The sequence below is a fragment of the Paramisgurnus dabryanus genome, chromosome 5 (assembly GCF_030506205.2).
Source record: "Paramisgurnus dabryanus chromosome 5, PD_genome_1.1, whole genome shotgun sequence".
NCBI lineage: Eukaryota > Metazoa > Chordata > Actinopteri > Cypriniformes > Cobitidae > Paramisgurnus > Paramisgurnus dabryanus.
Window position 1 is genome coordinate 38,873,594 of NC_133341.1, and position 15,723 is coordinate 38,889,316.

General features: G+C 33.7%; 1 protein-coding gene across 1 annotated transcript in view; it reads left to right on the forward strand.

The window, feature by feature from the left end:
• Window positions 1-7,179, forward strand: part of LOC135774117 (astrotactin-2-like) — a 387,641-nt gene extending 380,462 nt beyond the window's left edge. The window contains exons 21-23 of the mRNA XM_065284005.2: window positions 1,128-1,228; window positions 2,473-2,656; window positions 4,851-7,179. Of these exons, the coding sequence (XP_065140077.1) occupies window positions 1,128-1,228; window positions 2,473-2,656; window positions 4,851-5,088 (523 nt within the window). The 3' untranslated portion in view covers window positions 5,089-7,179. The remainder of the gene's footprint in view (window positions 1-1,127; window positions 1,229-2,472; window positions 2,657-4,850) is intronic.
• The last annotated feature ends 8,544 nt before the right edge of the window (window positions 7,180-15,723 follow it).

Sequence of the window (15,723 nt, forward strand, 5' to 3'; positions counted from 1 at the left end):
TAAACTGCTATTAGCCTTAATAGCTGTTGCTTTTTTCTGCGTGCACGCTATTTCCACACATCTCCTGGAATCACAGCTTTCATGCTGCATGCTGGGAGTTGTGCTTTCTAATGCATAGGGACACCTCTTGATTTTAATCACCCTGCTAAAGATTGCGTGTGTGAGTTTGTGTTGACTAAGCCCAAAGTTATTTGGTGTTTCTCTGTCAGTCTTTTTGGTTTATTTGCGTGTTTAAGTGTTTTGGTTACATTTAAAACAATGAAATGGCCTGAAAGAGATCTTTAACAGCGGCCACTGAATGAGGCTTTCTTTGGGTTGGGAGGGTTTAAAAAAGACGACAAAAATCGAATTCAGTCCATGCAATATCTGATATGTGGTATCAGCCTTAAGTTTATAAACCCTTTGCAGAATATTGGACCGGGTCATTAAATTGTCCACTGATCTTCAGAAATATTTTGCACGTCAAAACATGATGCTTTTTCAGCATCTTCTGTATATTTGTCTTCTATCCAGCAGTGACTGTATGATGATAAGAATTATCTTTTTAAAACTAAAAACAAACAACTATTACAAAGCATAAAAACATTCACTGATGCCAACACCATACATGAAGATCCAGGGGTATGTAAACTTTTGAACACAATGATTGGTGTCAATTGTATTTTTTTATTATTAACATCTTACAGATACTGAAAGGGTAATGCACTGTAAAGTTATAGTTTCAATTGTGTATATATTAATATATATGACCACATATGTGACTACAAAACCACTTATAAATCACAAGTGTATTTGCAGCAATAGCCAAAGATATATGGATGGGTTAAAATGGTAATTTTTTATGTCAAAAATCTTTGCGATATTAAGTAAAAATCACATTCCATCAAGATATTTTGTATTTCCTACCATAAATATATTTGAAAAAATTATTTATCATTAGTAATATGTTTTGCTAAGGACTTTAAATTTGGACAACTTTAAAATAGATTTTCTCAATATTTTGCACCCTCAGATTCCAGATGTTCAAATAGTATCTCTGCCAAATATTGTCCTATCCTAACAAACCATACATCAATGGAAAGCTTATTTATTCAGTAAATAAATCTCAATTTCAAATTCTTCTGTAGGTTTACTCTGTATGCTGTGGACAGCCGTGGCAGTCGATCAGATGCGAGTTTTGTGACGGTCCGCACGTCCTGTCCCATGGTGGATGACAGTAAGGCTGAAGGTACAGCGCCGTTTATCCTCAATCCCTTCACATGAATAATGTAAAGCTGAGGTCTTCAACCGTTTTCAGGCCAAGGAGCCCTTAATAGGTAGAAAGGAGGAGCAGGGACACCGAGTACATGCATAAAATTTAAATACATGCATAAAATATTTGCATACTTTGTTATGATGGTTATGTTACAAATATATTAAAATAAACGTTTGTATACACTGCAAAAAATTATTTTCAAGAAAATATTTTCTTTGTATTTTTGTCTTGTTTTCAGTAAACATATCTAAAAATTCTTATTTATATCTAAAGACTAATTTTCTTGGGTCATTTTGCTCATCAAGAAAAAGCATCTTAATTGACGTTTTTTATCCAAAGATTAGGAAACAATAAAAGCGATGTGTCACAGGGAGGCAATAGTTCAAAAGTTTTCACTATTTCTAAACAATACCTGTTTTTTTACTGAAAAGGAGAAAAGAAAGAAATGCGGCCAATATGTTTGTGATTCAAGTATTTGAATCAAGTTTTTATCATTTCTATTATAAGCCTATTAATCCAATCAATTGAATTTTTCCTAAAAAAAATATATATATATATTTTGAATTCAAACAATGTTTTACTGCAAAAAATGACTATCTTACTTAGTATTTTTGTCTTGTTTTCAGTAGAAATATCAAAAAATTATTACATTAAGATGCGTTTTCACAATTAGTCTTAGAATTTAGCAAAACAATCTGCTAATGGAATAAGACATGTTTTGCTGAATTTTTATTGTATTAAGTAAATTCAAGAAAAAACTTCTTATTCTATTGGCAGATTTTTTTTGCTTGTTTCAAGCACAAATTCACTTACATTTGATATGTTTAGTCTAAAAACTAGACTTATTTTGCTCATCAAGAAAATACATCTTAATTTAAGAATTTTTAGATATTTCTACTGAAAACAAGACAAAATAAGTTAAAAAGTAATTTTTTGCAGTATTGGAGGACCCCCCACAAATACAACCACAGACCCCCAAGGGGCTCTGGACCCCAGTTGAAGACGCATGATGTCACAGTCCTAAATCTGTATTCGCATCAGTCTCCAGTGTGAAGAACACTAAACAAAAACTATATCACATTATAAAAAAGTAAAATAAAAGTAGAAGTCATTACAAACAATAATTAAACCATGAATTAGGTGCACACAGAAGTACAGACCAAAAACAGATCGTCAATGAATAAACGAACACTGACCTTTCCATTTCCTTCAAACAGAGATCGCAGACAAAGTGTACAACCTTTACAACGGCTACACAAGTGGAAAAGAGCAGCAGACGGCATATAACACACTGATGGAGATCTCTCCTCCTCTTCTCTATCGAGTACAGCATCACTACAATTCACACTATGAGAAGTTTGGGGATTTCGTGTGGAGAAGTGAAGATGAGCTGGGACCCAGGTAAGAGAGCGCATCCATCAATCCTCTTCTTCACCTCTCATTGTACCTCCTGTACTACTTATTCACCCGTCCTCCTCTTCACCCTTTGCCCTCTCCATCAAAGTTCAAGTCATGTAATAATAATAATACTAAAGAGTTCTGGCGTATAAAGAACACAAAGATCTGGTGATGGGGTACAGGGTTTCATCTGGGTACGGTTTGTCCTGGTCATCAGGTTATACAGTACAGTACAGGTCGTATTACTAAATGATCTGTCGAATTCAGCTTTAAAAATCAGCCAGTGTTAGTATTATAATGGCAAATGGTTTTTAAACATTGTTATGTATTATAAAAAAGTATGTTATAAAATAGAGACCAGCAGTTACTATTCATTTACTCTTGAGGATCAAGGAACAGATAATCTCTATGAATATCCAGCACAGAGTTTGTATTATGGTTTGAAGTGTATTTTGGATCTGTATGTCATGTTTGACTCAAAATGACCCCTGAAAATGCTTTCAGAAGAGAAAACTCACATTGTGAGTTTAAAGCTGAATGTAAATGTGATTGTGGAGCAAGGCTTGTGTACTGTATAAACATACTAATGTATGTTTCCCACAATGTCTATGCACAGAAAAGCATTGAAATGATTTGAGAATGAGAATGATGATGATGTTAAGGGGTTTTATGACAAATAGATGAGAAAGATACTGGGAGTGTTATCTTTAAATTCATGTTAGTTCCTAATTTATTCGGCTATTTAAAGTTTATTAAGGTAAAATATAACTGTTTGAATCATCATATATCAGAGGAGTTAAGATGCAAAACACTTTTAAGTGCATCTGACATTTTTGATCAGGATCTTATGTTTAGGTTCACTAATTTCATTTTAATGGCAATAAAAAGGCTATTAGTCAGTAATTTAAATGCCTTTTTTTCATAAATGTCACTTACGTTCTTTTATTGCTATTTAACAAATTTAACTTTTTTTCACAAAACCCTCTAAGTGCAAGCAAGGTTTTTAGGTCAATTCTAAAAAAGGCACTTTATAAGACAAACTATACGACTTATTCAGTCCGACGCCATGCTGATTCCAAAACGAGGCTGTCAAAAAACACATGTCACGCTTTGCGCCGCATTGCGCCGGGTGTATGATAGATAGGGCCTAATATCTGTTTTGCAGATTAGCATATTGGCTAATATCTAATTTATCATGTTGAAAGCATGATTACTTTTCTTTAAAACACCAATATAGTGCAACAATACAATTTTATGACACCAACAAGTATACATCTCCAGTTTGTATAGATCATAAGTCCGATGTATTTTCTCTGTTATGTTTCTTCAAGACATGAACACTGACTAAATAACGTGTGATTGACTTGATAACAAGTCCTTTATGAAAGTTACTGTATGTACAAATGTTATTTAGTTAGAAATGAATCATGCTTGGGTTGATTCCAGTCAATGTGCTTAAAAAACTTACCGTAGAAAAGGTTTTTACGTAAAAAATCTGCCAACTGCGCAAGCAAATTTTTCTTGAATTTAGTGTTTACGAAAAATGTTCAAGATTTTTTTGCTTACCCCATTGGCAGATTTTTTTGCTCGTTTTATGCACAAAATCACTTAAATTTGATATTTTTATAAGCTTAATTTAAGACTTTTTTGATATTTTTACTGAAAACAAGACAAAAATACAAAGACATTTTTTTTCTTGAAAATCATTTTTTGCAGTATTTTCTGTCAGTCAGAATGTAAAATGAAGAAACTCAAGCACACAACAGGGGGCGCTGTGAAGCATATGACTGTCAAATTGTGTATTCAGATCCAAATACTCACAAAGGACACAAGTTTGAATGTGATCCACGATTGTTTCACATTCGTCTTCTGTGCACTTAGAGGACTTTGCTGAAAAATTGTAGTGGCGTTTAACAGACAGACCATAAAGCTGTATTTTCAGGATAGCGAATTTGAAGCGAAAGTATTTGATGAACGAATTATACATGCTGATAGCCTTCGGTCAATATCATGATCTAATTTTTGACACATGTGGCGTTTTCAGCATGTTGGTTTCATCTCACTGACTTTGATTTGTTTTCTTTAATAGACATTTTTACTTTAGTAGTACTAAAAACATGTTCATCATAGCTGAGATTCAGGACTTCTTTGACATCACACAAACGGCACACGTGACTTCTCTCTCTGTCGTCTACAGGAAGGCCCATTTAATCCTGAGACGAACAGATCGGATGAGTCTGTTCTGCAGATCTCTGCTCCGCAGCGGTTTTATCCAGAGCCAGACGGAGAACGTGTCGTACATGTTGTGCCGCAGCGAGGACTCGCGGTCCGTCGGCACGTTATGGCACAGTTCTCTTCACGAGAGTCGCCTGGTCTGTCTGGAGAAACTCATATCGGTGCAACGCAACATTTACGGGAAGTCTAAACTGCGATGAGACGAGGGGACGATGGGACTCGACCTTCTCTGGCTCGGATGTTTTTTATTTTCTAAATCCAAACGAATGACTTTGAGACTATAAGAAGTGTTTTCAATCCAGAGAGGAAGGTTTTCTCACGAGGACGTCTGTATGGAGACCGGTTGATCGGTTTTTACGACCGAATGTAAGAATGTAACTGCATGATGGTGCTGCAGAACTCAAAACCAGGAATTTATTGACCCTTGGTTTTAAAACATATCTTTCGGGAATACCTAGCCAAGACGAGGACATGATAGCTGGTCTGCCTTCTTTTCTATTTAACCTTTTTTGACATCCATTCTGTACATCTTTTGATATTTTTTTGCCACTAGTAATAGAGTAAACTTTAAGGCTTTTATCATTGAGGCTCACAGAGAAAACTCCTGTCACACATTTAATATCTGGGGCTGGTTGCATAAACATAGACTGTGTCTTAACCAACTAGCAATTAGTTAGGGCTAAACAGTCTTACTTTTTGGATTAAAATGAGATCAGTTTACATTTTTATGTAACTGACTTGAATCAGTTTTGAAAAAAAAAAAAAGAATGACTAACTTTAAGACTAGTCTAAAAAGTTTATGCGACCGGCCACTGATCCTGTCTGTCAAATCCAGACTAAAGTCTCATAATCTAAACATTTGAGTTCAATCTTTGACACGATCTTACTTTGTCAATATTAAAGATATCAAGATTATATTTTCACAGAATGTGCATTATGTAGGATGCGAACACTAAATGACAAAAACATTACTTTAGCTGGGTTTTCACAGATAGGTTCACATGTCATCTTTACTCAGACGAGAGAAAAACGTTCAGAACAGAATTTTGTAAATGATTTTGTTGGACAATTTGTGTCGCTGAATATAAATTGGAGAAGCAGTAAGAGCAGTCATTTGATTAATTCATGCTATATTTAATGTGATATTTCATGATACTAATGTAAATAGGATTGTAAATGGGGTATGTAATAATAAGTCAATATGATTGTTTTATGGGATGGGGTTGTGGGTCTATTAAATCTGTATATACAATCTCAAGAATCTGTTTTAATAACGTGAAGATCTCAAGCAAATCTCACAAAAAACTATTTCAGCTTAAAGGTGCGGTCAAACTACACTCTTAATTTAATTTACTTCCATTCAGACTGGAAACGCAAGCTTATGCGAAGGTATTTCCAGCCTGATCTTATGAGAATTCGTACATATTTAACAAGTTGGCTAATTCACATGAAATGAATCCTGCAAGAACTTACGATTATCTTAAAAAACAATAATGAAACCCCACCCCTAACCCCAACATCACAGGGGTCAGGCAAATCATACAAAAATATATACGAATGTGGTTGTACGAATTAATACAAATTAGCCACCTCGTAAAATACGTACGAAGGGCCATGAGATAAGGTTGGCTGATTCTCACGAAATCCAGATTTAGAAGGTGTCCAGCATCAGATTTTTTAAAAAGCCCGTGAAGCCATTTTTTGCACATATAAGATTAAGGTCTGAACTTACTATAACCATTATTTTTAGGGGATTTAAAAATATTTCCTATAGAATTATTTAAATTTTTTAGATTATCATTATCAAAAATTATCATTACCGCAACATGATCTTACATTAAATATATGCACTAACAAACTCATGTTTCGGTAATGAGAACTAAAAAGTTGTCTAGGTACTATGACAAACAAAATTTTAACTTTTATCTGGAGAAAAAATAAGGAATGCTTACCTGGTAGCCATCTTGAGTGTCACAGTCAATTATGTCCCTTCAAACAATTTCTTTTGAAAATGTTAGTTCCTTGAGGGTTTACACAATGATTAAAAATTGTTGCGGAGGATGAGAAAATTGGTCTTGGACACATTTATATTTCTTATTATTGTCTCTACATTTACCAATGATCACCAAATACCACATGTTTCTTTACTATAAATGTTTATAGTATAACATGCACTGAAGCTTTTTATTTTTTAATTATAAATATTTACTGTCAAAGAACCCAAATCCAGTCATGGGCACGTTGCGGTAATGAACTTTTTCCCTTAAATGTGAAAAAAAAATTGGTTTGTATGATGTCATGTGCAAAAAAGTACATGGAGAGATGTTTGTAACTGTATGCTTCTTATTTTGATAGCATTTACTTTTTTATCAAAATGTTTCATGACACCTCATAAGTCTAATTTTGCCAGAATCACCCGGTTGGTATTTTGCATTTCGCTGTGTACCAAAGTTTAAGTCGGGTGAACTCTAACCTGAAAATTCGTATCACATGGAGACGTGTGACCGGTAGAAAACACTCCGTCACAACGTGACCTTTCTTACTACTGAAAAAAGCAAAGCTGGACGGAGCGTTAACTGACCCGAAAAATATTTGCATGCTTTAAAGTCTAGTGTGACTGCCCCTAACACATTCATTTACACTGAATCTAAATTCAACATCTCTGAATTTGTGCAGTCACGCTGAACCTTTATAACGTAACTCCTTAACATTTTCTTCTGAGAATGAGTGAATGATTTTTTTTCTCATCAACTTTATTAAATCAATTCACATAATCGCACGAAGACTTTAGTCTCTCTGTCAGTTTTTGAGCATTACGACTGATAAAGGTTAGTGATCAATAATTTCCAGTGAAAGATTAAGTTCTTGCATTGATGGTCGGGTCGTGTTTACTCATTGTAAACAACAAAACTGATGTCATGTGAAAACTGTATCCTGTAATTTACATGTTACACACGACTGGTTTTGCATTTACCAAGTACAGTGTTTGTTTTTTCTCCTGTCCCTCGCGTGAAAAAGTCACTTCTGATGTTTGCACATCAAGCGTCTCGTTTATAAAGTGTACGCACAGATTCACAGATGCATAATTACAGCTAATTTGTTGCAGTGTCATAGTATTCAAAAAACAGTAGGAGAAAAGTACCTGGATGATCCCAAGATCCCAAAGTGTTCATTCAATGGACCCTTTACTACTCCATGAGCCCCTAGGAGAGGAGTTATCCACTGAAGAAGAAGATGCGTTGTTTTAATTAAAAATGTTCGAAAGCGGTAACGCAGCTCTATTCAAATGCAAATACATATATTTAACAACTGTCCCTTGTGGTTAAACGGTACTTGTTTAACGTCGTTCCAATTAACAACTTACTTGTTGTTATGTCGCGTGTATTGGATGTATTCATTCATACTATCCATATCCATAGTATATACTCTAGTAATTACAGTTTTAACTGCTGGTAGCTTTGTTTAAGAAATAGAGCAAAATGATTTTTTTTTTGGTGAAATTATCTTGTTTACCCACAATACTCAGATCTTATTCAGAAAACAACTTGCACTGCAAAAAATGTGTCAAATTAACGTAGATTTTTATGTTTACTTTAACGTAAAAAAATCTTTTCAACTTGATTTCATCTTAAAATAGTAGGTTGAATTGTATATGAGAAATAGCAGAGCGTACTACACTGGTCTTCTTTGTAACAATCACTGGTGCTCTTTGGAAGATGAGAGGTAATAATTTTACTAAATATGCAAAAATCCAAGGCACTCAAGTGAGAAAAATATTGAAAAGCCTTTAATTCACTGGGCTTCATGCAAAATTTAAAAGGTAGATCAACGCGTAGATGCATTGATACACAGCGCTCTACTTAAACAGTAATCACGAGCAGCTGGATAATAGATGGGAGTGGCCACCATTCCACTCAAATAAAGACAATCTAATCACTATTTTCAGATTCACTTACATCACACAAAAATGTAAATAAAGTAAATAAACAACCATTACAAAAAAGGCAAAAAATAAATGTCTTCATCATTTTACACTACACAGAAATATAAAATAAAAATATAAACAAAATTACAAAAAAGGCAAAAAGTCAATTTCTTCATTAACACCAGGAAACTCCATACTCTTAAGTGTATAGATCCGAAACGTTTCTCTTTGTAGAAGCCGTTTTAATCTATTCCCCCCTCTTATTGTACAGGGGATGGATTCAATGCCAGTAACTTTTAATGAAGATTCACAAGTATGACCCGCCTCAATATAATGTCTCGCCATGGGTTACAACACGTTTTTTGTCTGAATCGCATATGCTCTTCTACTCTTAACCGTAATTTCCTTTTTGTTTGACCAACATAAAATGCCCACATTCACATTCTAATCTACTGTATATATTACATGAGAAGTATTACAACTGATGAAAGAACTAATGGGATACACTTTTCCAGAATTTACATCTGTAAACGTATTAGTTTTCACCATATTGTCGCAATGTCTGCACTTTTAAAATAACCGGTTAACGAGGTTAGCCATGTTTTTTTCTCAGGCGCCGGAAGATAACTACGTACAACCTTATTCCGTATCGATGGCGGATGTCTGTAACTTACCATAGGCTTTTCTAAAACAATTGTTCGGAGCGTACTGTCACGTTTTAAAATGCTCCATTTGATGATGTGTTTAATTCGAATAGCCTCAGCGCTATATGTTGTAGAAAAATAGACACGATTAGAGTTATTATAACGTGGTACCTTGCTTTTTCTCAATAATTGTTCCCTATACATAGATTTGACTCTTTCTGTTGGTTTTGTTAAAATTTGTGGTTCATAACCTCTTTGTCGAAATCTATTTGTCATGTCTTGCAATTGAAATTCAAAATCACTTTGTACATCACAAATACGTGTCAGTCTTTGATACTGGCCGTATGGAATATTTTCTTTCAACCAAGACGGATGAAAACTATCCGCGTGTAGATCACCTTTAACGTCTTTAGTAATTTTAAGATCAAGAAAATTGATCTCAGACAACGAATATTCCAGGCTTAATTTTAAGTTAGGATTTATCCCATTGATGTACTTGTGAAACAATTGCAATTCAAACTCAGAACCTGACCAAATCAATAAAACATCATCAATGTACCTGCCCCACAAAACCACTTTATCAAAAAAAGGAATTATTGGCTGGGAGAATATATTTCTCTTCCCACAAACCCAAAAATAAGTTTGCATAATTGGGTGCGAAACAGGCGCCCATCGCTGTACCTTTAACCTGCTTGTAAAAGACATCCAAAAATAGAAATACATTATTCTCAAGTATCCATTTCATCAATTGTAAAATTAAGGAAGTGGGCGGCATATTCTCTGGTGATCGATCACTTAAAAAATGTTCCGTTGCCTCCAAACCCTCAGAATGATCAATATTAGTATACAGTGATTCAACATCCATTGTTACCACTGATGATTCACCTACATTCTTTAAATCATAAATCATATTTAGCACATGAGTACTGTCTTAGATGAAAGAAGGCAGATTTGCAAAACCAAGTTGTGTTAACGTCATGCTGCATATTTTTTACAGTGGGACATAGCTCTTGAGATCACTGTAAAACATTTCTGTAGAAATTACAGTATTACTGGGTATTACTGGCAACTAGCTGCCAGTAACTTACTGTAGATTTTACATTTGTTATTTTTCTGGCAACAGTTTGTTCAAAGTTGAATGAACATGAAACATTTTCTGTCTTTATCTTCTATAGTAAGTTACTGGCAACCAGCTGCATAATAACAGCTAATTTTTTCCAGTGTAAGTGAAGTTTGGTACAGTAATGTACACTGTTAAAAATGTGTTTATAAATGACAGTATTACCTGCAGCTGTTTGCCAGTAACTTACTGTAGATTTTAATAATGTTATTTACTAATATGAACAGTACACATTAACAAGTCTTTATCTTTACAGAATAAAATTATAAAATAAACGCCCAATGCAAAGCATTCTGGGAACTAAAATCTGAAGGAAGGAGGAAAAAGGTTGATTTTGGTTCCCAGAATGATTTGCATGAGGCTGTTATTTTATAGTTTTATTCTGTAAAGATAAAGTCTTGTTAATGTTTAATGTTCATTTAACTTTCAACAAACTGTTGCCAGTAAATAACATACAATCATATCTACAGTAAGTTGCTGGCAAACAGCTGCATAACTACAGCAAATAATTGTCAGTGCTGTAAAACCACCAGAACAGCGGTTATGTTTATATGTTTGGTGAATATTGTACTACAATAACGTCTAGGTAGAAGCAGAGATGATTTTAAACTGCAGTTAATGTATGCGGCAGCACGTTTAACCCATCAGACGTTTTTCCTCCCCATCTTGCAAAGATTTGTGGTGGTTTTAAATGTCAATAGTCTGTCTAACTATAAACCCAGTATCAGTTTCAGGTCTGCAGTGGTTTGTTTCCAGGTGTCGGGCTCTCAGTAAAATCATTGACAGTTTGGGACGTGCCTGCTTCATAATTCAGACTCAATTCTATTGAACTGGATCTGTTTTTCTGGTACCATCAGCCAAACAGCTGAATAAAAGGCAAATATGAAAGCAAAGCAACAAATGAAATGACGAAGCTTCAGCGTGTTAAACATTACCAGTGTTTATTAATGCACGATACATGACAGAGAAATAAAGTTACTCATTCAGCATCTTTCAAATCACGATACATCAGGTGTGTTTGCAATAATCCAGAGCACCAAAGTATAAATATGACTGACAACAAAACTAAAAAAACAGGAACTATAATAAAACATAAGTGTGGTATGTGCAGAAGAGTTTGTAACCGCCTGACCACCCAGACAGCAGACGACTCCGGGCCGGATCCACACCTGAATCTGTCCCGGAGTCGTCTGCTGTCTGGGCAGAATGAAGAATTCAGAGGAGTCTGTGTTGATTCAGTGTGAGAAGACCAAAAACTTGCAGTAAGAAAGAGCAAATGAATTCAAAACGTCATGAACTCGTGAAACGTTTATAAGATTGGGTTCCTGTGTCCCTTGTAATACAAGGCAAATGTTATATGAACTGAGCAAAGGACAGAACTGAACTGATCGCGTGCATTTTAAAGAGGATAAGTGTTGTGAAGTTAAATGAAGAGGCACAAATGTGGCTATGATGTATAAAGATGTAAATGAGACTGGAGGAGTAACTGAGATTATTGGGTCTAATGAAACTAAAGGTACGCTCGCATCACTTTTTATACATCAGTACTGTCAACTGCTATTAATCTCCTAAACAACTCAAATGCAGATCAACTTAGAGGAGCAGGAGATCCGAATACTAAGAAACTCTTAAACTGTAACTGCACTGCAAATAATGACTTTCTTACTTCGTATTTTGTCTAGTTTCAGTACAAATATCTAAACATTCCTAAATCAAGATGAGCAAAATGAAATAAGAAATTAAGTCTAGTTTCTAAGACAAAAAATCTAAAATTTAAATAAAAGTTTAGCTTAAAACAAGCAAAAAACTGTCAATTGGGTTAGAAAATGATTCTTGTATACACTGCAAAAAAAAATATTTTCAAGAAAAACATTTTTTAGTATTTTGGGCTTTTTAAAAAAATAAAATATTTAAAAATTCTTAAACTAAGATGCATTTCTTGATGAGGAAAACGTCCCACACAAATAAGTCTAGTTTTTAGACCAAAAATATAAAATTTACGTGATTTTGTGCATAAAACAAGCAAAAACAATCTGCTCATCAAGAAAAAGCATCTTAATTTAAGAATTTTTTGATGTTTTTACTGAAAACAAGACAAAATACTAAGAATTTTTCTCTTGAAAATCATTTTTTGCAGTGTAACTTAAAGGGGACATATCCCAAGACCTTTTAAGAAGTCAAATAAATCTTTTGAGTCCCCAGAGTACATATTTGAATTTTAGTTTAAAATACCATCTAGATAATTTATTATAGCATGTTAAAATTGACACTTTGTAGGTGTGAGCAAAAATGTGTTCTGTTTAATGCAAATTGGCTGGCGAAATGCAAACACTGATCGCCATAATGGTGGTTTGTTGAAATTGAAACTCCATTGTTCTGTGAATTATTTTGTCTCTTTTTCTCTGCACTAAATGGCAGTGTCGTGGTTGGATAGTGCAGATTAGGGGCAGTATTATTATAATAAGATCCCCCTCTGACATCACAAGGGGAGCCAAATTTCAATGAGCTATTTTTTTCACATTCTTCCATAGAATGGTTAACCAAAACTAAGTTACTGGGTTGATCTTTTTCACATTTTCAAAGTGGAGAGAAGCACTGGGGACCCAATTATAGCACTTAAACATAGAAAAATTGTGGAATTTTTTTTTATGATATGTCCCCTTTAAAAAAGTATAACACTCAATAAATAGTTCTGCTATGCACACCGTTATATGCCGCTTGAATTAAGCATCTTATTTCAAGATTTTTTTCTTACACAATTTTTTAGCTTGTTTTAAACAAATTTACTTTTGTCTAAAAACTAGACTTATTTTTGTGTAACTTTAAAATGCATCTTGATTTAGGAATTTTTAGATATTTCTACTGAAAACAAGACATAAAATAAAGTTTTTGCCGTGTGTCCAGATTTTGACACCTGGACAAACGCCTTTGCAACAGCAAAATTTTTATCTGTCATCCACTGCTGATGAATCTGAACTCAAAACATTGTGCAGTTGTGTCCCAGTATTTCAAAGTCTAAAAAAGAATGAGGTGGTATACATTAAACCTCTTTATGTGCAGTTCACATGAATTACTGAAGGTGCAAATACAATAAAAAATGGCTGATTAAAACACTTCACAAATGACGCTTTGTTTCCTTCTCTTAACAACAACCCAAAAAATGATACATATATTTATATATGAATATGACATGTTTCGTCTTAAACCTTGAGCGGTGAAATAACAGATAAAGAACAGAACAGACCCTATATGTTTAAGACCATTTTACAAGACCATTGTACAAATAACTTACATGGACAATAAAAATATAACTTAAAAAAGTATAACACTCTCAATAAATAGTTCTACTATGTACATCATATGTTGCTAATAATCACTAAAATATCAAAATATGGAAGCAGCAAACTTTACAGGCATATGAGGTACGGCGAGAGATCCCACGGTGCGGTACAGTAGAGCTGTGAAACTTCATTGAACAAGCTTTAAACCTGAACGCTTCGATTCCAGTAAAACTGACACAACAGAAAGGTTTTTGGTTTGTGGATCTGTCCATAGACATGAAGTATATACCGACAAGAGATCGAGAAAGACGTGAAAGAGGAGATTAAACCAGGCAGCACATTTCTTAAAGAAAGATAAAGGAAGCATTGGCTGACAGGCTTGTCGTTCGCAAGCTCTATCGATACATTGGCAAGTGACTTGAGGTTTGATGCTCATTTGGCAACGCATGGACGCTGATCTCTCTGTACCTACAGGCAACAAACCTTGCATTGATTTGTTCATATCTGAAGTACAGTTACATCATTTTATGTTATAGCAACATGACATATTTTGTTAATATATAACAAAGAAAATCTTTATACATCATTAAATCTCTCGTTCATCTCATAAAACTATCTCTCATCTGTGAAATATTTCCTTACAAATCTTTCCTTTTTCTTTGGGTGTGTGATTCCTTCATTATAATAATACAAATAATGCTGCTGCTAATAATAATAATAATAATAATGATCCTTCAACCAGAACAAAAACAAAATACACACAAGACATATTTGCATCACAAATGATAAAAAAATGACACGACATACAATACACTTTGAATAACATTAAAATATTAAAGCCCAGTTCGCTATGATCCCAAAGTCTTGAACATAGAAATCAGACAACATCACAACATTTGATATTCGCTCTGCGTGTTATGATAATATCAGCCAATGGGACCACAATAATGCAACAGTCATCAATAATCACAGAAGCTCATCATATAGTAAAAATAAAAAAATAATTATACATTAATAATGTTTCCCTCCAAATTTTCCTGGCATACAATAGCAGCGATTTTAAAAGTTTACATTTTCTTAAAGGAATAGTTCACTCAAATATGACAATCGCTCATGAGAAATATTAATCAGTTATCAACGTGCCAACATATTTCATCTTTCTATGCTAATCTGTACGTTGCTATGGATACACAACATATCGGTCGCTAAATAAAAACAATCGTTTAGCTTCATATTTCAACGCTATCTCATGGCAATTCATGCACTGCAAAAAATGATTTTCAAGAAAAAAATCTTAGTATTTTTGTCTTGTTTTCAGTAAAAATATCTAAAAATTCTTAAATTAAGATTCTTTTTCTTGATGAATAAAACGACCTGAAAAAAAATAAGTCTAGTTTTTGGACCAAAATGTCAAATTTAAGTGATAAAACAAGCAAAAAAAAATCTGCCAACGGGGTAAGCTATTTTTTCTTGAATTTTTCTTGAATTTAGTGTTTAAGAAAAATTTTCACGATTTATTTGCTTACCCCATTGGCAGATATTTTTGCTTTTTTTATGCACAAAATCACTTAAATTTGATATTTTTGGTCTAAAAACTAGACTTATTTTCTTGAGTCATTTTGCTCATCAAGAAAAGGCATCTTAATTTAAGAATTTTTAGTTATTTTTACTGAAAACAAGATAAAAATCCTAAGAATTTTTTTTCTTGGAAATCATTTTTTTGCAGTGTATTTTACTAATTCACTGCAAAAAATGACTTTCTTACTTAGTATTTTTGTCTTGTTTTCAGTAGAAATATCTAAATATAAGAAAATAAGTCTAGTTTATATACAAAAAACCAACCTGATCTCACGAATTTCCGTGGC